The sequence below is a fragment of the Panthera leo genome, chromosome F2 (genome assembly GCF_018350215.1).
Source record: "Panthera leo isolate Ple1 chromosome F2, P.leo_Ple1_pat1.1, whole genome shotgun sequence".
NCBI classification, from domain to species: domain Eukaryota; kingdom Metazoa; phylum Chordata; class Mammalia; order Carnivora; family Felidae; genus Panthera; species Panthera leo.
In genome coordinates this window covers 34,496,627-34,520,500 of record NC_056695.1, presented here as the reverse complement: position 1 = coordinate 34,520,500, position 23,874 = coordinate 34,496,627, and the positions used below count along the sequence as shown (strand labels likewise).

At 34.6% G+C, this 23,874-nt stretch overlaps 1 protein-coding gene across 7 annotated transcripts in view; it reads left to right on the top strand.

The window, feature by feature from the left end:
- Positions 1–23,874, top strand: part of CNGB3 (cyclic nucleotide gated channel subunit beta 3) — a 280,338-nt gene that overhangs the window by 112,874 nt on the left and 143,590 nt on the right. For 4 of the 7 annotated variants that reach the window (XM_042924242.1, XM_042924245.1, XM_042924246.1 and 1 more), the window contains exons 3-5: positions 2,952–3,102; positions 6,630–6,711; positions 16,312–16,438. In XM_042924242.1, the coding sequence (XP_042780176.1) occupies positions 2,952–3,102; positions 6,630–6,711; positions 16,312–16,438 (360 nt within the window). Of the gene's footprint in view, positions 1–2,947; positions 3,103–6,629; positions 6,712–16,311; positions 16,439–23,874 lie in introns of all 7 variants that reach the window. The other 3 variants (XM_042924243.1, XM_042924244.1, XM_042924247.1) reach the window with 2 other exon arrangements.

The following is a 23,874-nucleotide window of genomic DNA, read 5'->3' as shown; positions in this document are numbered from 1 at the left end:
GGAATTTCATAGACCTCCAGTGTAGGCATTGGTGAAGTGGCCCTTAAACAAATGTTGAGTTTTTCAGAAAGTGATTTTGGTTAACAATCAAATTGTGAAAGAAACAGTAGGATATTCTACATATTTGGTTAAAATGCAATAGATGCAGTGAAAAGATCACATTAGGTGACAAGGTGATATCAGTAGTTGCACAACAAAGGATTCTGATGGTAGAGGCCTTTCCATCAATTCAGGGGAAAAAAACAGATGCAGGAAAACATTAGTGAATAAAACAGCATATTGTGATGGTAGGTATTGAAGAAATTGTGTAAATTTATATACTGCAAGTATAATATATTTAATTAGTTCTGACTTAAAACGGATATAAGTGAGGAATAAATTGTCAGATATCTTAAAGGGCTTTCAATTAAATACTATTCAGTAGATATTCCTGAAACCATTATTATACTGTATGTTAACTCACTTGGATTTAAATAAAATTTTTTTTTAAATTTTATTCAGCAGAGGAGGCATCACAGTTCTGGACTTCAAGTGATATTACAAACTGTAATCATCAAAACAGCATAAGACTAGCACAAAAATAGACACATAGATCAATAGAACATAATAGAAAACCCAGAAATGTATCCATAACTATATGGTCAGTTAATCTTCAAAAAATCAAGAAAGAATATCCAATGGGAAAAAGAATGTCTCTTGAGCAAATGGTATTGGGAAAACTGGACAGCAACATGCAAAAGAATGAAACTGGACCACTTTCTTACACTATACACAAAAATAAATTCAAAGTGGATTAAAGACTAATTGTGAGAACTGAAACCATAAAAATCCTACAAGAGAGCAGAGACAGTAACTACTTTGATGTTGGCTGTAGCAACATTTTTCTAGATATGTCTCCTTAGGCAACAGAAATAAAAGCAAAAATAACTATTGGGGCTACATGAAAATAAAAAGCACACAGTTAAGGAAACCATCAACAAACTAAAAGGCAACCTATGGAATGGGAGAAGATATTTGCAAATGACATACCTGTTAAAGGGTTAGCATCTAAGGTATATAAAGAGCTTATAAAACTCAGCACCCCAAAAACTGAATAATCCAGTTAAAAAATGGGCATAAGACATGAATGGACATTTTTCCAAAGAAGACATCTAGATGACCAAAAGACACATGAAAATATAGTCAACATCATTCATCATCAGGGAAATGCAAATCAAAACTACAAGGAGATAGCACCTTACCCTTGTCAAATAGGCTAAAATTAACAACACAAGAAATCACAGATGTTGGTGAGAATGTGGAGAAAAGGAAACCCTCTTGCACTGTGGTGGGAATGCAAACTGCTGCAGCCACTCTGGAAAACAGTATGGAGGTTCTTCAAAAAGTTAAAAATGGAACTACCCTATGATCCAGCAATTGCACTCCTAGGTATATATCCAAGAATACAAAAATTCTAATTCAGAGGGATACATGCACCCTGATGTTTATAGCAGCATTATCTACAATAGACAAATTATTGAAATAGCCTAAGTATCCATCAACTGATGAATGGATAAAGAAGATGTAGTGTACACATCTTGAGTTTCTATTCTATATAAAGGTATTTTGGGGATAAAATAAGTGTCCTCCTTCAAAAAATCTAACTTTATTGGTGAAATGATGAATCAGGGAAAAAAAATCCATGCTGTGGTAAAATACATACTTTTTATAATTTATGAAATTAATAATCCAACAGAATTCTCTAGGCTTATAAAGCTAGGAATCACTTATATTGCTTTTATGATATTCCAAAGATTTGTAACAAAATTGTAAACTTGTAAGAAGTTTTGGAACCAATTGTTTCAAAGCAATGAAATACATATCCTCTAAACTGGTATTTATCAAGTATACTCTCTCTGTGTTACAGTCTGAATTATATTTTCTCAAAAATTAATGTTGAAGTCCTAATCCCCAGGACCTCAGAATGTGACTGTATTTGAGTTGGGGTCTTTAAACAGGTAATTAAGTTATAATGAGATTACTTGAGTGGGCCTTAATCCAATGACTGGCATCCTTGAAGAGGGAATTGGGAATCAAACATGAACAGGGTGAAAACAATATGAAGACACAGGGAAAAGATAGTTATCCAAATGCCAAAGAGAGAGACCTAGAATACTTCCCTCCCTTTTAGCCCCCAGAAGAAACCAACCTCACTGACACTTTGACCTAGGATATCTAGCTTCCAAAACTGTGATAAATATGTTTCTGAAAAACAAATAATAAAATAAATAAATAAACTTCTGTTGCTTAAGTCACGCAGTCTGTGGTACTGGCTGTGGTAGCCCTAGCAAACTAACATACTCTTTGCTTAATTCTAATATAATCATCGTTATGAATCTGAGAACATTTAGGCTATTGGGAATGCAAAGCAATATGTCTCGTTTTCGACTATAGTTTCTAAGAGTTCCACTAATCTGACCAATTAATAAAATACTCATAAAAAAAAGACACCCGAAGAACAGAAAAAGGAAAAAGTAGTTATCTCATGGTGTAGAACTAGAGATGGAGGAATGATCTGTTGCTTTTATTATAAGACCTTATGCACATATTATTTTTTAATAATGTTTATGTTACTTTGATTAAATTAGATAGATGAAGATAGGTAGGTGGGTAATTAGAAAAGGAAAATAAACAAAACAATGGGCAATGTGATCACATCTGAACAATTCAAATCAACAATGAAATTTTGTTTACTTCTCCACCTGTAAACTATTCTCAAGGGCATTTTGGCTCTTTGAAGTTCATAAACAGATTTCAGATCACCCAAGCAGAAATAATTTGCTGCTTTTAAGCCCTTACTAGCTACAGAGTTGCCTCTAGGAATTAGCCAGAACAAAATCCCGATTAAACAACTAATTGGCTTGTCTACTAATGAAAGGAAAAACAAAGTGCATTTCTCTACCTCAAGACAGAGTCGTAAAAACAGAAGCTTTCAGAACCATCTCAGAGAAGATGTTTAAATCACTGATGATAAAATCCAACAAGGTGAAGCCTAAAGAGGAGAACAGTGAGAGTAAACAAGGTCCTGATCCAAGCAATCAGCCTCAACAAGCCACAAGACAGGTATGCTACTTACATTCCTAAATCAATCTTGATTGTCATCATTTTTTGTCTAGTGATGGATATTTGTCCAGTGTTTTAATATACTGTGATGTGTAAGGTTGCTTTGCTGTTTCACCTCTACCATTTGGGTCATGCACTTGTTTTGCTTTGGGGTTTTATATATACTATTTATATTTGCTTTAAAACAGATTGATAAATGTTTAGAAGACTACATTAGGAGTTGGAAAAAGGTAAATAAGACTTCTCATTGCAGATTTATATTTCTACCATAATCCCAAATGAAATCATTTCTCAAATATTAAATGGGCTATATGAATTAGTTTCAACAAAGAATGTCGAAGATTGTGGCCATGGTAAACTACAATTTAACAGTAATTGCTCTGGACCAGGACCTCTTTATAGGAAACAGTTTTGCCGCTCAGGACAACTGGCAATGTATGGAGTTATTTTTGGTTTTCATATCTCAGGGGTAGAGATGGTACTTGCATCTAGGGAGTAAAGACCAAAAATGCTGCTAGACATTGTAGAATCCACAGGACAGCCCTTCACAACATAGAATTATCCAATTCAGAATTTCAATACCACCTAAGTGGAGGAACCCTGTTCTAGAGAAATATTTTTCATAAGTTGTAGGCCTACTCACCTGTAAAATGAAAATGCTTTGTAACCTTATTATATAAACTAGAGGCAGTGTATATAAAGCACATAGTAGGGACTTACCAAATGGCAATTTTTATTATCATTATTATGAGTAATTTATGCTTATATGACACAATAAAGTCCAAAGGGATAATTATATAATCACTATTCACTTACAACTGTCCAAAGAACCATTTTCATAAATTACTGACTAAATTTATCTAAAAGTGCTATGTAAGGTTTTTAGAGCAATAATTATTTTCCCATTGAAAGAATTGGATGAAAGATGTCAAGTACAAGCAGGAGTGTACCTCAGGGACTCAAATAGCATGGTCCAGTGATTCAGGTTTAAATGAGCCTAGAGTATAGAAAATACCGAGATGACTTAGCATTGGCCCTGGAAAATTTGCCTTTCATTTCTGATTAACATTGACTATGTTTGCAATGGAGAGCAGATATGAAGGAGGATGTGCTTAGCATTGCTTCATGAGAGTTCCCTTGACTTCTTTCTAATTCTTATGTTAAAATAAATAATTCCACACTTTTAAAATTATTTATATGTTTAAAAGCTCGTGGAATATCACAAATGTTGAGCTGGGCACCTTCCTTCAGGTAGTCTTGTTGTGTTTCTCCCTAGGAAAATCACTACAATGATATTTAACCTTTGTCTATCATGATTCTTTTTCCATAGAACACATAAAAATAACTAATATATTATTCTCTTGGAGAACATAATAGCTAACAATAATTACTATGTGCCAGGCAAGGTGCTATCCTCTTCCAAGAACTATTATATTAAATCTTCAGAATAACCATGAGTCCTGTTACAATTTGCTGCTTGCACACAACTGATAATGGCAAAGCTTGGATTGGAGCCCTGTTCCATCTGACTTCAGCACCTGAGAGCTAAATATCTAGGCTATGCTTCTGAAGAAGTATGAATGAATGAATGATGAATATTAGTTGAATCAACTAATCAATAAGAAGTATGAATGATGAAGGATGAATATTAGTTTAATCAACTTTCCAAATATTCTACTCACAAGATAAAAGGATGTTAGAGAGAAGGCAAAAAGAACAGAAACGCTAAAGGAATTGCCTTTCCTTCAGAAACAGTAGTACTGGAGAAGTACTTAGATTAGACACAGGTAGAACAACTCTGGTGTATATCCCATGACATTCCCATGACATAACACTTAGGGATGTTGATCATGAAGTCTGCTGACATCACATTATATCTTAAAAGTCATACTTAAGGAAATTATTTGCATCTACTCTTTAGAGATCATAACATGTTGGCAGAGGCAATAGTTCTCCAGTTTCAAATACACTAAATGTTAAAAATGACAGAAAGTTAAAACCATGTTTTTATCCATAGAATATAACCTTTAAAAATGGCATTTAAACAGTAACGTTCTGAAGTACAAATAGATTATTTGAGGCCTATAAGAAGATATTTAGAAATAAAAAATCAATTTACATTCTTCTTTTAAATAAAGAGTTCTCAAAAAATAAAAATAAAAATATTTAAAAAAATACTTAGTTCTCAAACCAAAATAACTTAGGTGACTTCCATTTGTCAATAACCAATAAATCAAGATCTGCAAATTCAGGCTAATCCAAACTTTCATGCTACAGAATAAGACATAATTCACATAAATCTACACTTGTATACATGAAAAGACTGTGATTAAAATGTTTATGAATAGCATCATAACATGTAAAAGTACTTGATTGAAATCAGAAGGCTTTACTACTACTTCATAATATATCCAGAGATCCATACATTTTTAGCCACCTTATCAATTTCCTACTCAATAACATAAGAATAATAATAGCTGTCTTGCCTAATACATATGGTTACTGTGAGACTTAAATTAAAGCATCTGATTAATTTACTTCCCAGCTTAAAATGTTTCTGACATACAGTGCTGTTAAATAATGTCAAACTCCACATCAAGGCTAATGGGACTCTCAAGGCCCTTGTCCTTGCCTATTTAACTAAGCTTACTTTCTCACACTCTTTCCCATCCAACCACTTCTACTTTAGTTTCCCACAGCCTGTATACAATCACACCTTAGACTTTTGCTGAACAGGTATCCACTACCTGGAATATTTCCCATGCCTTGTTCATCTGGAAAAAAATTCATCTTGATTTGTAAAATTCAGAGTTACTTCCTTTTTGATAGTCTCCTCCCTTTCCTTCTACTGCAGTAGAATTGACCATTCCACATTTATGCCCTATCTCTATCCTCTACAGACATTCATTATGTATAACATTTCCTTGCACTTACATTTGTGTGTGTATGTTTCCCCTACCACTCTGTAAATAGCTTGGGAGCCAACATTTCTGTGTTCTAACCTTATATCTTGTTTCACTTTGTTCCCATAGGACCATCCTCAGACACACACTGGCCACATCCAGTGAGACATACCTACATTTCAAAGGAAAGCTTAGATTCTCAGACAAATGACAAGGTAGAGGCAAATGAAATCACAAAGAGAAGAGAGCTCTGAATTAAGAAACTAGACTACTTTTTTCTATCACTTTAAGTTCTACTACAAAAGACCTAGACCAGGACCAACACTAGGCCTGTGGGGAATGAGGACTGGAATTGGGAGGAACATGTGCCAGGTAGATGTAGCAACCACAGTGACAAAAAGAGAGTGCCTAAGGCCAACAAGCTGTGAAAGTCAAAGCTGATTATTCAATAGTAGAGCCGAGAATATCCATTTAAGTGCAAGAATTATCATTTGTAGTATATCATAAACAAATGATAAGCCTTAATGATTGGCTTGATCATTGAATGAAAAACTCCATATTATATTTTACATTTAACTTTATTTTTTGTGTAAATTAATTGTGTACAATCTTTGTTTCTCAAAGGGAGAAAACAAAAATGAAAAGAAATCTCTCCAAACCAAGATGACTCCAGTCACATTTGAAGAGTCACACACCAAAATACAAGGTCAGAACTCAAATCTGTAGGAAAAAATAAAATGCATATCTCTCTGAAATGTGTTACCTGATGAAACACTTGACCTTGAGTAGGTAAATCATCTAGGGTAAATCACACTTGAGACACTTTAAAGATCTGAGTGTTTATAAAAACATAATTTCTTCATTCAGTCACTTATTCAATAGATGCTTTTTTATTACCTGCTATGTGCCAGGTCTATGGGCTAGAAATAGCCCATAGTGGTGAACAATATGGCCAAGTCTGTGTTAACATATGCATATAATGAACAATATAATTTTAAGTAAGGGTTATAAAATGATAAAATAGATGTGGATTGTACATATTTAAAGGTTCAACACTCATACCTCTGCTCTTCTTTCTTTAAATTCTCTCCATTAGAAATCTCATCTACTCCTAAGGTTACCATAACTCATTTCTATATCAGTGATTCCATAGCAGACCCAATTCCTTTTTTAAGACCCTGTCCAATATTTTCTTTTTTTGTCTTTTCTTTTCAGGTATATTCTGCCAGAAAGATTCTTTTTTTAATAATTTTTTTATTCTTTTAATTTGAATCCCAGCTAGTTAACATATAGTGTAATAATGATTTCAGGAATAGAATTTAGTGATTCATCACTTACATATAACACCCAGTGTTCATCCCAACAAGTGTCCTCCCCTTTGCAATATTTTCTAAGTAACCACTGGACATATACACCTGTATGTTCTGCTGCCATTCTGTTTTACTATGAGTCATTTCATAATAGTGATAGTTTCCAATTTGCAGTTCTTCTGACATAAAAATACAACCTTTTTTTTTTTTTTTTTTTACAGAAAGAGATATTTTTATTTTTTTTTTCAATTTTTTATTTTTTTATTTTATTTTATTTTTTTATTTTTTATTTTTTATTTTTTTTTATTTTTTAATATATGAAATTTACTGTCAAATTGGTTTCCATACAACACCCAGTGCTCATCCCAAAAGGTGCCCTCCTCAATACCCATCACCCACCCTGCCCTCCCTCCCACCCCCCATCAACCCTCAGTTTGTTCTCAGTTTTTAACAGTCTCTTATGCTTTGGCTCTCTCCCACTCTAACCTCTTTTTTTTTTTTTTTTTTTTTCCCTTCCCCTCCCCCATGGGTTTCTGTTATGTTTCTCAGGATCCACATAAGAGTGAAACCATATGGTATCTGTCTTTCTCTGTATGGCTTATTTCACTTAGCATCACACTCTCCAGTTCCATCCATGTTGCTACAAAAGGCCATATTTCATTTTTTCTCATTGCCACGTAGTATTCCATTGTGTATATAAACCACAATTTCTTTATCCATTCATCAGTTGATGGACATTTAGGCTCTTTCCATAATTTGGCTATTGTTGAGAGTGCCGCTATAAACATTTTTTAAAGTATTTTTTCTCTTTTTTTTAAGTTTATTTATTTTGAGAGAGAGAGCGGGGCTCGAACTCACAAACCATGAGATCATGACATGGGCCAAAATTGGACACTTAACCAACTGAGCTACCCAGGCGCCCCATAAAAATACAACCTTAATGGTATGAAACCAAGGATCACATCTTTGGGATGACAAGTTTTGTCCTACTCTTGTTATACTTTTTTCAAAGTATATTTGTAAGCTTAATTTTTCATAGCTGGTAATAAAAACTCTTGTGGAAGTTTCATTTAACATAGAAGCTGTTTGAGTGGAAAGGAAAAAAATAGTTTCATTTAAATTTGCAGACTTAGCATGTCTTCAAAGGCTTTAATAGGAAAAGCAGTTATATTTAAGATATTTTGTTTTGAAAAAGCAAAATTATTAGTGTTTAAAGATAGCCTCTTATATGTGCTTGGTATTTTTATATTCTTCCCTTCAAAACATGCAGGTGCAATGTCACAATATCTGCAGATGTTGATTTCTGATTATAGAACTCTTATCTTCTGCAGAGCATGGTTTAATTTTTATCTGCCATGGAAATGAAGAACGTAATACATTTTGGATTCAAATAAAGATAACTTTCTAAGGTTCTCTTTTGATTACAATCATCTTTCATAGGCTTCCACTTCACTTATAGTACATTAAATCCTTCTGTAAAAAATGTTTTGGTACCAGTAGAGGATATTTAAATGACTTCCTTAATAGTTTATCATGATATAAGGTGACTTTGTGTGGAAATGGATCAAAGTTAGGTGCCCATGGGTAGCTAGTATGGTATGGTGGGTTGAATAATGGCCTCTCAAAAACATCCACACCCTGCTCCCTAAAAACTATGAAGTTTTACATGAAGGGGAACAAAATGCTGATGTTACTAAGTTAAGGATCTTGAGATGGGAAGATTATCCAGAAGGCCTCAATGTAATTAAGGGATTCTCATAAGAAGAAGGCAGAAGGGTCAAAGATAAAAGAAGATGGGATGATGGAAGCAGAGGTCACATTGATGCAATCTGAAAATGGAAGAAGGGACCACAAACCAAGGAACACAGGCAACCTCTACAGGCTAGGAAAGAATAAACCTGTGTTCTTCAAGGCATTTAAGCTTGTTTCCTACAACAATAGAAAACTAATGTGTATGACTTTAAAATACTCCCTACTTAAGTAACAAAAAAACAAGAAATTGAGTTTTGCTCTAATCAATAACATAAATTCAGTATATTGGCAGTATATTATACTATAAAGAGCACTGCTTTGGAGTTTGGCATGTCTCAATTCAAATTGTAACTCTACTACTTAATAACTTTGTCTGGCTTTAGTCAAGATAGTTGACATCTCTAAGTATCGGTTTGCTCATGTATAAAATAAGGATAATACTGTCATTAATCTTCTAAGTTGTAGATACAGATTAAACTATTTAATATATATAAAGCATTTAGCATTGAGATTGATAAATTCCAATGTTGATGGGGGTCAGGTAGCATAAATGAGGATCATGCATGCCCTGTCTAAAGAGGCCAGAGGCCACTCAGCTCCAACCAGTCACTGTCATACAGAGATGAGAGGCAAGTGCTGCCAGATAGTCCATCTTCAGTCTAGAGAGACTGTAAATACAAATTTTAATTTGAATTCTCCCAATCTTTAAATGTCAACTATTTAAAATGTTTAAATATTCTCTTTTTAAATCATTGAAATAAAAACTGAAATCTTGGGGCTCCTGTGTGGCTCAGTTGGTTAGGTGTCGGACTTCAGTTCAGGTCATGATCTCATAGTTCCTGAGTGCTGGGCTCTGTGCTGGGCTCTGTGCTGACAACTCAGAGCCTGGAGCCTGCTTCAAATTCTGTGTCTCCCTCTCCCTCTGCCCCTCCCCTACTCAGGTCCTCTCTCTCTCTGTCAAAAATAAATAAAACATTTTTAAAAAACAAAATGTGATCATTTTGTGACCTCTAACCAACCACATGGTAGGTACTCTATGTTGCTCATGCCCATGAAAAATGACAACCTGGACAAGATTCTGAATCCAGCAATGTTTTTATTTATCCTCTTCCTCTTCCCTTTCTCTTCCTTTGTGCCCTCCATCCCAGGTTTGTGTTGCAAACCAACTGCAAATGTAATGTCCTCCCTGGGCCTCCTGTGCCAAATAACTCTCTATAACCAAGACCTAGGTTCCAAGTCTAACACATTTCCAGGTCTTCAGAGGTGTCCCAGGCCTTGCCAGTCTCCCACCACTATCCAAACTGACCTAGCCTGCATCTCAGCCAACTCAGTTTGGACAGAAATAAGGAAAGCTAAAAACTACTCTAGAACTTAAAACTACTATAAGACATAAAGTATACTAATTTTTTAAATATTACAGGAAAAAGAAAGAGGGAAAATCCTAACTCATTTAAGCAGGAAACCACTCTTTAGTCCTTGGCAGGACTTATACAAATTTAATTTGTCTTGTATGGAATAGGAAAATAGCCAGACTATATACAGAAATTTAATTTCTAAATCAATAAAGGCTTCCCTATATAAGACCAATGAGTTTGATTACCATGCATGGGAAGTACTATGGTTAATTTTAGTAGTATAGTTCACTTTCTGTAACTGTCAATACTATTCATCAGACAAAGGATAAGGTAGGAATATGGTAACAATGACAACAAAATGAGAGAAACTTTTCAAAAACTATTTAAAGCATGTTTTTCTGCTTCATCCAAAAGAAAAAGGGGGAAAAAACACCTTATATAGTAAATAATTACAGCTATTGAACTTAAACATTCCTTCAAAATGATATCTGATATGAACAAAAGAAATGAGAAATTAGTGCTGATTTGGCAAGGCACAGAGACATAATCAGGACACCTTCAGTGGCAAGGGCTCAAGGCTAAGGAAACCACTGGATAACTGGAACTGGAAAACCATTTAAGGGACAGAGCCAGCCCTGGGAGCTGATTGCTTTCTCTGCCTTTCACTCATAGTCCACAAAGCTTTGCATTTCTCTCTGCATATCTACTTTGGGCCGCTCTTACTCCCATCCTTTCATTTCGCAGTCTAAATTCCAGAGAGAGCAGGCTGACTGATTTAGATAGCAATCATTGTTCCCGCTGGGCAGAGTCCATGGGAACCACCCGGTTCACCACCCGGATCACCAGCCAGCTGTGATCTGGCCATATTCTTCAGGTCAGGTGCCCAGCTGTGTGCACAACCAATAACCATTCCTGTGTATTATACAGAACAGAGCTGCCTTGCTGAAGATGGAGAGGTAACGAGAGCTGATCAGCAAGAAGGAAAAGTTAGGCATAGAAATTATACTTTGTTTTAAATATCAAATAGAAGACCAAACTCTGATAAAATTCCTTAGTTTCCACCTGATTAATAAGCTAAAAACTTAAGAGACACTAACCAATGTGGATGGGATGAATTTTTTTTTGATAAAATACCATATATTTTATAGTTTGCATGATTTAAATATATTTGTATAATTCAGTTAAATCAAACTATGTTTTTAGCTTTTTTCTCTGCTAAAGAATATAGCTAATTCTGCTTTCCTGATTCCTGAAACACTCTTAAGTAAATAAAAGCTTCAGCATGCCTCATATATATCAATGTTTTGCAGACCTGAAATAGTTAATATTTTTTTTTAAAGAAGATAATTTACCCTAGTCAAGCCGGTGGAACACTTTGTGTTTATACTGCATTTTTCTTGAATGGAGTCTTTATCTAATCCTCACAGAAATCCCCATGACAAAAGTATTTCTCATTTTATGGATGAGGAAACTGTTATAGAAAAGTAACTTATCCAGAGTCACCCAGAGAATTAGTGATGTAAGGATTACAGCTCTGTGTTTTGTACCCGGCACCGGTAACTCACCACACTCCTTAAACCTGCACATAAAATGTATTTTCTAGATGAATTAATCCCAGTACAAAAGTCCCTGAAACAAAGCATGACATTGAGAGAGGACAGGATCTCTCATCCTGACACAGTACCAAAGCTACCTTAGATGGATCTGTATTCTTTTTTGTTTGTTGATTTGTTCATTTATTCACTTGTGATGATGTATCTTAAAGTTAAAAAAAAAAACTGCCTAAATATAAAAATCCTTTCAGGACTTTTTGGCACATTAAGGCTGACTAGAAGACTTCTAACCTCTGACCCAATGCAAGGACCCCATCTGGGTCCTTCATATGGGCTCCAGTTTCTGCCTGTATACCTCCAGCAACAGGGCTTTCATTGCCTCACAAAGCCATATGTTTCACTATTAGACAAGTTTAATTGTTAGAATGTTTGGGATTTTATTTGTTTTGGAAATCCCAATGATGGGTATTTCTTCTGCCTTCTGGTATACACTAAATAAGTCTTTTCTATACAGCAGCCCTTCAAAGAATTTGAAATAACTGCTAGGTCACTAGTTAGTCTTTAGCTATTTTAGACCCAAAGTTTCTCCACAATTCTTCATATGAGATGGTTTCCAGAACTCTCAGTTACTCTGACTCCTTCGCCTCTGGATTTTTTATAGATTTCTTCAACATTTCTAAGGTAAAGTATTACATTTTTCAAATCTGTTACATTTTAGGACTCTCCTTCAGGTTCTATTCTATACTCATTGCTATAATGTTTATCAGCTTCCTCCATGTCATTTGACAATCCACAAAGATATAATAAAATTTCAAGTATGATCAACATGTTGTAATTAAAATTATTCTAAGAGCACTATATATTCTGGCAACTATAAAACACAAGCTGAGTCAAAAATACCATCTTAGATGCCAGAAGATAATCATTAATTATACATTTCTTAAAACTGTGTTATTATTTTATTCCAAACGTTCATTCATTAAGATGAAATTGATAGTATCACTTATGCATCTAATCAAGGTACTAGGCTTAGTTTTTGTTAATTCACCTTCCATCTAATTACTCAGATATTGTTGGTGTCCAAAAAAAGGAAATTTGTTTTTGAGATAGAACTCACAATGTATTTGGTGTTATAAGAGTTAGAAATTCAACCAAGTGATATCTCACCCACATCAAATATTCCAGCCAATGAGAGCATTTTCAAGTCTTCCTCTTTTTACATCCATAAAAAAAAAAAACCAATTGAATCAACACCTGTCTAATTCACAACCTTATTCCCAAATCAGTTTCTTTCTTTGGATTCCTCCTTTTCCAGCAATTATTTAGTGCCACTGATAAAATGTGTAAGGTTAATGGCTTTCTGCATCACTTATCTCCTCACTTGAAGACAGAAGCAGCTGTTTCACACCTGCACAGCTCTCCACAATGCTCTCCACAATGTGCTACTACAAGGGGACAAAGCAGTCTGGAAGTGTATTACAGAGGCCCAGTGTGAGATGCTGCCAGGCCGAAGACAAAATCAGCCAGGTGTGTGGAGGGCAAACTCTACTCATTCTTGCACATTCAATAAAAGCAACCATATCAGAACACTTTGACTCCAGATTTTACTATCTGCCATGGGCACACATTCCAGGGCAGAACTTGACCAAGTGTACTGATGAGATCTGGCAATTTCAGAGCACAGTTGGCAGAAAGACTTACACTATTCATTTGGGCAGCTACAAACGAGGGGATCCTGCTTTCCATGTGTGAAGCTGGGTAAAACTACAATGTGAGGTTGACAAAACTTCACCCAGATGCCAGAGCAAGATTTGCCGTGTATTTTAGATTTCTTCCATGATGAGGATGATGTGAGCAATCTGACCATCTGTTCCCACAAACAAATAACATGCTGCATGGGTAAAAAGACACCCACACTGAGTATAGTTGACAGGGATTCTTTTGTTTTAAGTCCTCATGAGTATGTTTAAAGTTGTTCTGCTTTGAATCCAAGAACGGGCAATAACTGGTTTCTCATCTTCATCGACAAACTGTGATTAAGGACTTATTTTGTAATTAAAATGCTTATCCACAAAGCAAATTAGGTTGTAATTAATTTCTGAATAACCTAGACTTGTCATAGTAGAGGCAGCGTCATTTTAGAAGGGGTTGGTAATGTCTAGAGGAGACCTGGTAAGGTACAACGATCTACTTAGAGTTACTTTAATCCAAATGTTATTATGATAAACAAAAATTCCTTATCAGAAGAGGAGAAAAGAACTGTTGCAGAACAGTCAGTCATTAATTGGTGCTAGCAGAAAAGTAATAGTGTAAATGTAATGCATATGCTGTAACCTGAATGACTGATGGAAGTATGTGATGCAGCTTATATTCACATGCCTTTCTAAGAAATAGTCAATAAAAGCCCCTTAAGAAAGACTGTTTTACATATTCTACTTGTTATATATTCAGGAGGGGTTTTTATGATTATTTTACTCATATTTCATGCTCTATTTTCACTCCTAATTTGGGGGCAGGGATGTGGGCACTCCCAGAAAAATATATGGACACAATGGTTCATAACTCTTTTTTTGGCCCAGACTTCTTGTAAGAGCTCATGTTAATCTTAGATCCTCTCCATGTAAAATTTGCATAAGTAACACAGAGTCTCAAAAGTTCCAATCCATGAGTTCACTAGATCTCTGTGGCCAGAGGTTAAGAACTTTGCTCTCAAATATCTTACCATAATTAACCCAAGTGTTTGTGGATATAGGAAAAAGATTTTGCTGTCATTTTCCTAGGCAGAAATATGTAGCATAATGTTAGAGATCTGAAAAATGATTTATTTTTTGGTTGGACAAAGAGAAATGGGAAAATATGGCTTGACCCAAATACATAGGGAAAATAGATCTTTCTCTCTTATTTCTACCAAAAGCCTCTTAGTACAAAATGACATATTGAAAGTGCAATTTTTTTTAACTCTGAAATCTGTTCAATACTGATAAGCTCACTAGTGTACCACATGTGCTTGTATAAAAAGGACCCTATCCTGCACTGTCAGTAAGATTCCATACACGTGGAAACATTTCATCTGGAATATAGTCTTTAGACAGAGACTCCAAGGACATGATTATAGTAACGATCCTTTGTATCCTAAGTAAAGTCAGGAATTCAGAGGGTTTTCATTTAAACATTATGCTGTGGTTTCCATCTTCTAGCCAAAATTACTAGAATTCCAAAATAAATGTAGGTAGGAGATACATAATGAAGAAATCTGTTTGGGGAAATCCAGGGGTTTAAGCTTTCTTAGTCATAAACCTTTCAAAACTCTAAGTACTGAGTCAATTTTATGATTGCCTTTATTCCGAAAACATGTTCCTGAAAAATTTCATATATTGGCAGATTTTAGGCAGATCACAGGAATTTTCATATTAAAGGGCTTGTATGATAAGAGCTTTTGTGAAAGTAAATGATCGCCCCATGATTTATCATTTTTGTGAATTCAGATTTTCAATACTGGATTGGCTTAAGTTTTTTCAATTATAATTTATTACAAAAAAATAAGAGTTATCATTTGGGCATTGATTCCAATTTTCTAAGCACAGTACACCCATTTAAAAATAAGTTAGAAACTGTGGACAATGAATAACCATTAAATTGTGTTCATTCTATTTCTTTGCTCCTTCTATATTTTCTTTTTACATTAAGCAATTTACTTAAATTTTCTCTATAATCCACATATTTATCAATGAATTGATTATTCTCTTGGTACACTACAATTTAAACTATATTAATTGGAAATTGTTTTTATAAGCTTGAAGGGAAAATTTTAATTTTTGGACTGAAAATGAAGCTAGTACATATTAGTTTGCACTGCTTATTCAGAAAAAGATATCATAACTAAAGATGATCAAACCAAAAACAAAGATTTTATTTAATTAAAAAAAGTTAGAATGCAAAATTCTGAAATAATGTCAGTGACATCACTTCTATTTTATTTTTCTGAATTTTATGAGGCTTCAATTTCAGCCACAAATTATGAATAATACTTTAGCAGAACCGAAATACCTTTTGAATGGATTACTCCTTACTAATCTCAGCTTTGCTAGTTTCAAAAAGTAATATACTATGAACTTTTTGTTTCATAATACAACTTAAATATACTTTTCATCAGCCTGAACGTGTCTACAAGTTAACTTCTCCTGCATAAGATCCTACTTTGTTTAGCAGGAATCCTAGGGGAGGCATTCCTAAGACTGTTTTGGAGAAAAAAACATCCCTGTAACTTACACTGTCCAATATAATTTATCAACAGTGGCATATATTCTTCTGTCTATATGTTGTTTCCTTTCCATAGATAAAATCTCTGAGAAAAATTCACTCAAAGATCTGACCACAACCCCTGACCATCAAAATCCAACAGAATCAAAGGGAACGATGCCAGAGCAGAAGGAAATGGAAACTGGGAAAGAAGGTCTAGTCAGGTAAGAAGTCAATAAAATACATAATACCTGTTAGAGATATTGCTCAGCCCTCACTGAAAATTCAAACACCTGTTCCCCACTTTAGCTGAGCAAAGGCCAGGGCAACAATAGTCACATAACACAGGGGAACTGGTTAAAACTAAAAGATTGTTTCTGTCTAGTTCATTGTCCCTTACTAGCTAGTCCTGGCCACTAACCAGAGGATTCCTAGGCAACCATGTGGCTATAGGCCAAATCACACCAACAGAAACATTGCAGTCACATGACTGAGTCATTAATATCATCATGGAAACAGCCTACATATTTACTAGGCATGAATTTTAAAAAGAAGGAATTGAAGAGATTGTACGATTCTTCTTTGAGTTCCCAAAGAAATAACTATTTCATTTTGTAAATATTTTATTGTTTGATTATTATTTCTGTTTATCAGCTAAAGAAAGTGTGGCATGATAACCAAGAATAATTACAGAAACAGGTAATCTTTATGCCACTGAAGGAATACAATTTTATAAATACTTCCTACAGAATTATTGGAAATATCCCAAAAGAGATGACAGTTTCAGTGTGAGTCAGTGAATCCACAATAAAACACAACTAGGAGCCCCTTCATTTTGCCACTTGTTGGCATGCTATTATGTGCCTGCTGATCCAATTTGAATTGCTTAATTATAGTTAATATAACTGCAATAGGCTTATGAAACAATAAAGCATACTCTTCTTATTTAACAGGCAAGAAGAGTTGTCATTTAAAAAGAAATTAGGAGTATCTATTCCTGCCCCCAGCTCCCCCTCCCTACCTCTGTCTCGGCAGCTCTTCCACTGTGTTAAACCTTGTGCTGCCAATAGGAGTTACAGTGATACTCTAGGACCCAGTGTGTTGCAGACTGAACAATAGGCATCAGAAAGAGAAAGTGCATTTTCAATAAATACAAATTTCACTGTAGATGAGATTAAACACAAGTTCACTCTACCACGTGCGCGCGCGCACGCACACACACACACACACACACACACACACACACACACACTGTATGACAAAAATTAAACCTGGCATATTATTTAGGCAGAGAGATGTTTAAACTCTGGGTAAAGACTAAAATCTTATAATTGGGGTAATTATTTATATTATTTTTATAACGTTGGTGTTTACAGAATGATTTTCAGTCTTTTAGTAGGTCATTGTTATCTTCACTCTACAGATAAGCTGCCAAGGCACAAGGAGGTTAATTAGTTTGCCTATAGTAATAGGGTCAGCTCAGCCAAGATTAGACTGCACAGGACTCAAATTCCTGAGTGGAACTTGTTCCTCCCTCTCACCAATACACTTACTTTAATCAACAGCTTAACCTCTGAACCAATGTCTCCTTCTACTGTTTCTTTTAGTATATTTAGTTTTTTGTAATAACCAGTGGTGATAGGTAGGTTTTCAAAGGACTGAAGTAGAAGCCATAACTAATGTTTTTAGGGATATATTCCTTTTAACCCAAATCCATTGCCAGTATTGTACTTTTACTCTTCTGAGATATGAAAATGGAAAACTTTCAGTTACCCATAAATTGGGTCAATCAGCATATCTCAAAAACATAAAACTCCTTGACATGACCTCTAAGACCATGCCTGGTTCATCTCTTCCCCTACTTTCCTATCCCTCTACTCCAGCCACATTGTTCCTATTTCAGTGTCTTGTACTTGTGAATTTATTATTCTCTGGAATAATTTATTATGCCTTCTGCAATTTAGGCAGCAAAGTAGCTTGAAAATTATTGACAAACTGAGTAAATCCAAGTTAGCTTAAAACTCTTACTTTTTATTGTTAGATGTCCAGTCACACTTTTCCTCAGGATTGAGTGAAAACCACCCTCACTGAAGGAATAACTTTAAAGGTCACTAGAAGTTCTGGTGTCACTTTTGACTAATATTACAGGAATCCTAATGTTCCAGTACCATGTACAACTTACCAAAGCCTTCCTGTTTTAATTTCATAGGCATCAATGGTACCATATCTAGAATCCTAACTAGCAGAGCTTTTATACATCATTAGGAAATATCAATGTTAAAATAACTTCAAATTGGAAGTGTTATTTTACAGTACTTTAAGTGAGTAAAGATCATTTTGGTATTGCAGTTATTAAAAATCAACAACTTTAACCTTGAGCAATGCGAGGTTTTAAAGTTTTTTTTCCTAGAAAAACACTAAAGATTTGATTGATTGAAGGCAATACATGCTTGTGAGTGACTGATTCCCACCTCAATTTTTTGAATTTGCAAAAAGTTATATTATTAATAAATAAAGTTTAAAAGCATATTTTTTACTCTAAGTGTGTTTCATTACCTTCTGGTTTAGGTCCTGGATTGAATAGGGATTGTGTGTCTAGGCTGATCAATAAATATTAAGGAGAATGCATGTTATGGATTTCCCTGTCTCTGTGTGTGAAGTGCAGTTTGATATTATTGGTTACACTCTTAATTTCTGTCACACTCAGAAGATACGCAGAGCTGGATAACAAGAGAACTAACTAACTAACTATAGATATAGTACCTATATACACTATATAGTCTGTATATATACACTATACATATATATATATATATATATATATATATATATATACACACTATACACTGTATAGTCTGTATATATATATTATTTAACAGATATAAGGAATTGGATCACATGATTATGGAGGCTGAGTAGTCCCAATATCTTCAGTCAGCAAGCTAGAGGACCAGGAGAGACAATGGTGTAGTTCCAGTCTAAGTATGAAGGCTTAAGAACCAGAACTACTGGTGTAGTCCCAGTCCAAAAGCTGGCAGACTTAAGACCCAGGAAGAACCAGTGTTTCAGTTTGAGTCTGAGGGCAAGAAGTTATGTCCCAGCCTGCAAACTGGAAGAAACTTCTAACCAGAACCCAACTATTCTAGCAAGCTGTTCTGGGACTTCCACTCTTTAGATCTGCAAGAAATAAGTTTCTGTTGTTTATATACCACCCAGTCCATAGTACTTTGTTACAGTAGCCTGAACTAAGAAAGACATCACCCAACCCGGCCCTGAACTCTTTAACATAGAGCCTTTGTAATGTTTCCATATGACAAAGGTCTCAAATATTGTTTTGTAAGGATAAAACAGTATAGATATATGTTTAAGCTAAATTTGGATATTATGTCTATTTACCTATGTATATAAACACAAAAAGGTGAGTAAAATTTATATTATTATTATGATGTAAATTCCTAAAATAAAAATCACATCTGTGATTTTTTTCATCCAGCCTTCAATAAGATTCTAAATAAAGCCTAAAACTAATTTTATAGCCACAGTAATAATATTTATCACAAATACATGTCAGCCCAGAAGGAGATATTTTTCAAGATATCCAAGTATTACATGTCCACAGTTCTGACTGGAATCCATTTGTATTAAACTAGCTTTCTTTCTTTATTCTTTCTTTTTATATCCTTTCACAACATTTTCTAAATTGTCTAACCAGGGAAAAGAAATTCTTTGCAAATCTTCCCTGAAAAAAGCAACCAATTCATTATCTTGTCAGATGAATCATTTAGCTTCTGAAAGACATGGAGTTCACCCCTGGAAAGTCCCATTGATGCCATTTGTCCATTACCAAGGAAAACGGCCTGTTTCTGGCATTCCATCTCAGCACATTCTTATTTTTTAATATAAAAAACTATATTTTGATGGACACTAATGAATAGCAAGCAAAAGAAGATGTGTTTTGCCTGGATACATCAAATAGCTATGTCTGGAAAAGGAGACAGAGTTGAATGGTTGATAGGTTAAGTGGTTAAATGATGAACAAGCAAGTGAGTGAAACGTTCAGTGCCCGTGACTGGGGTGCACTGCAAGACTGACTTTTACAGTATAGTATATGACTTTCCATCACCATCACTACCCATAATGCCAAGAAGGAAGGTTATTTCTATGAATAGTCTTCTTTGTTCATAATAGCAATCAGTCTCTATTTGGGTGGTTTTAAAATAGGCAATCATTTCACAGCAGGAACAATGAGAACAGAATAGAATTCAGAATCTTATCAGCACTCATAAACACTGCCGTTTATTGTCTTGTAGCTAGAAAAAGCAAGAGTCACTGCAGTAAAGATGCTTAAAAATCCATATGTGATTTTATAGTTGAAATAGAAAAGGAATCTCAGCTGTCAAGTTTTCCAAAATAAAATACAATTTATACTTGAATGATTTAAAAGCTTGTAAAAAAAAATGAAAATCAGTTACATATTTACCAATTTTATGTAATGCATAAGAAAATTGTGCACTATTACTTTTAGCCCCAAATTTAAATATTCCTCTGTGGTAAGTGATATCTTTATAATCAGGCATTGCAAACACTTTAACAACAAATTGGCATCTGTTTTTAATAATGGCATAATTTTTAATAATGACTGCTAAGTGCTATTTCTAATAATATGGCAGACTAAAGGTTTATAGAAAATTATTTGAGGAGAATGTAATTAAAATACTAGATAAAATATGAAACCTACATTTGAATGCATGCCTGAGCTGGTGGAAAATAAAATCTGTTGTTAGAAAGTGTCATGAATTGGTGTTTACTCTGAGAATTTATTCCAAACTTTATGGCCTAGATTTGAGTTAAAATGTGTCATCAATGAGAAAAAAACCTGGGGTTAAACTGCATATTAGGACAGGTTGGGGACTCCTCCATAAAACTAGGATTCTGAAGGGTAACTCACTGGAAAGTAAACGGTCTTCCAGAGAGAAATAGTCAAAATAATACTTGTCTCTGTCTGGCCCTCAGTGGAAAAAAAAAAGAAAGAAATTTGAAATGGGGGAAAGGGAAGGAAAGAGAAAAGAAGAGGAGAGGAGGGGAGGGAGGGATGAGGACACACAGGAAGGAAAGGAAGAGAAAGGAAGGGAAGGAAAGAAAAAGAATTCTTATCATAAGCATTATTCAAAGAGATCTGGAACCAGAATTCCTATGACATCTGTATCCTAGAAAAAAAGAATGAGGCTAAAATAAAATATTTAAAATGGTTAAGTTTGAAAACTCAGACATCTGCCAAAAACAACAAAATTTGGAAGGAAACAGTCTTTTAAAACCATGTCTCAAAGTATCCCCATAGATAAAGTTCTAATAAACATGAACTCACAATCAAAAATTACTAAACACTGGAGCACCTGGGTGGCTCAGTCAAGTAAGCCTCTGACTCTTGATTTTAACTCAGGTCATGATTTTGTGGTTAGTAAGATTGAGCCCCATGTCAGGCTCTGCACTGACAGTGTGGAGCCTGCTTGGGATTCTCTCTCTCCCTCTCTCTCTGCCCCTCCCAATAAAAATAAATAAACTAAAAAAAATTACTAAACACATGAGGAAACAATAAACTACAGCATCAGACTCTCAATGGTAAAATTATCAAAAACAGAACATCAAATAAGTATATTAAGTATATGTAAAGAAAAGAAAGAAAAGATTTAAAATAAGGCAAGGGAACAAGAAATTGTCAGAAAAGACAAGGCATTTTTGCAGTTTAACTAATTAGAACATCTAGAAATGAAAAATATAATCCCTGGGGCTCCTGGGAGGCTTGGTCAATTAAGCATCCAACTTCGGCTTAGGTCATGATCACGCATTCATGAGTTTGAGCCCCACGTTGTGCTCTGTGCTGACAGCTTAGAGCTTGGAGTCTGCTTCAGATTCTGTGTTTCCCTCTATCTCTGCCCCTCCTCCATTCTTGTGCTGTCTCCAAGAATAAACATTTTTAAAAAAGAAAACTATAATCCCTAAAATTAGGAAGTCAGTGAGCTAGACAGAAGATTAGATAAAGTTGAAGAGTCAGTAAAGTGAATGACAGATCTTAAGAAACCACCCAGAATTCTACCATGGAGAAAAAATAATGGGAAAAATATGAGATTCAGAAGCTGGGAGGAGAGTATGAAAAGCACAAAATGCATATAATCAGAATTCTAGAAGGAGATATTAAATAGAATGGTGGAGAATCAGTATTCAAGAAGAGAATATAATTGATGAAAAACAGTAATGCTCAAATTCAGTAAGCCAAATGAATACAAAATGAATTAATCCTAAATATATTCTAATAAAATTTAAAAGTGCAAAGGACAAAATAAAACCCAAAGATCTTTAAATTATCTGGAAAGAAAATACAGACTACCTAATATAAGAGAAATGAACCAATATGTGACTAACAGTAACAATGGAAACCAGTAGATAGTAGAATTGTTTTATCAAGATTCTAAAAGTAATAGTCAACCTAGAATTCTATACCTGGCAAACTATTCAAAACTAAGGGCAAAATATAGACATTTGCAGTCCAACAAAAATGAAGGGAGTTTAGACAAATCTTAATACATACCGCAGAGAAATAAAAATGATCTGAGAATGAAAGACTTAAATTGGAATAGTCAAGTATCAGTCAGGAAAAATGATTTGTTCTAAATATTTCAAAAAGAAAGTAATTAAATACAAGGAATATGGTAGTATAAAAATTGTTATAAGTAATTGGTGAGAGAGCAAAGTTCAGGGATAGAGATTGCAACCCAGAAATTAGGTGAGTTCAGAAAATAGCTGCCAAAGCCACATCTATCCCTTAACTCCAAAACTGGAGCCTGGTAATAGAATATGGAGTCTGAAGAGTGTTCACGGAGCAGCAGCTGCTGCTTCTGAAGAAGTATGCTGTGGTTTTCTGCCAGGTGAAAACTGAATTGTGCCTTCCTTTCAACTTCCAATTCTCCTACAAATGTCTTTCATTGGTGGAATCTACATCAGAACCCTCCTGGCAAGATATTCTCAAAAAGAAAGTTTTCAGGCTTTTGGCCACTATAATAACATGGGAGACTATAAAAAGGAACAGAAAGGCTCTTGATCACAAATAGACAATCCAGCATACAGAGAAGTGAGCAAAGAAACTTCAAGAAGTGAACAAAGAAAATGCAAGCATGTGGATAAATAGAAAAATGATAATAATAATAATTACATTGACACCATAAAATAATAACAATAATGTCCAAAGTGGGGATAAAAATTTGAGATAGAATTAACTATCCTCTCTACAGCAAAGTGATTGGCATACAAAAGAATTAAGAGTTTGATTAATTTTAGAACTTCTTAATTAAACATACATGTTAGGGGTGCCTGGATGGCTCAGTTGGTTAAGCATCTGACTTTGGATCAGGTCGTGATCTCACGGTTCATGAGTTCAAATTCTGCATCAGGCTCTGCACTGACAGCACAGAACTTGCTTCAGATCCTCTGTCTCACTCTCTATTTCTGCCCCTCCCCAGCTTGCATTCTCTCTCTCTCAAAAATAAATAAACATTAAAAAAAATTTTAAATGTACATGTTAAAATATCTTTGAAAAACACCAAATTAATTAAAGCAAAGTATTTAATCTCCATCTGCTAAACTTAATGGTTTTAGTACCACAAGA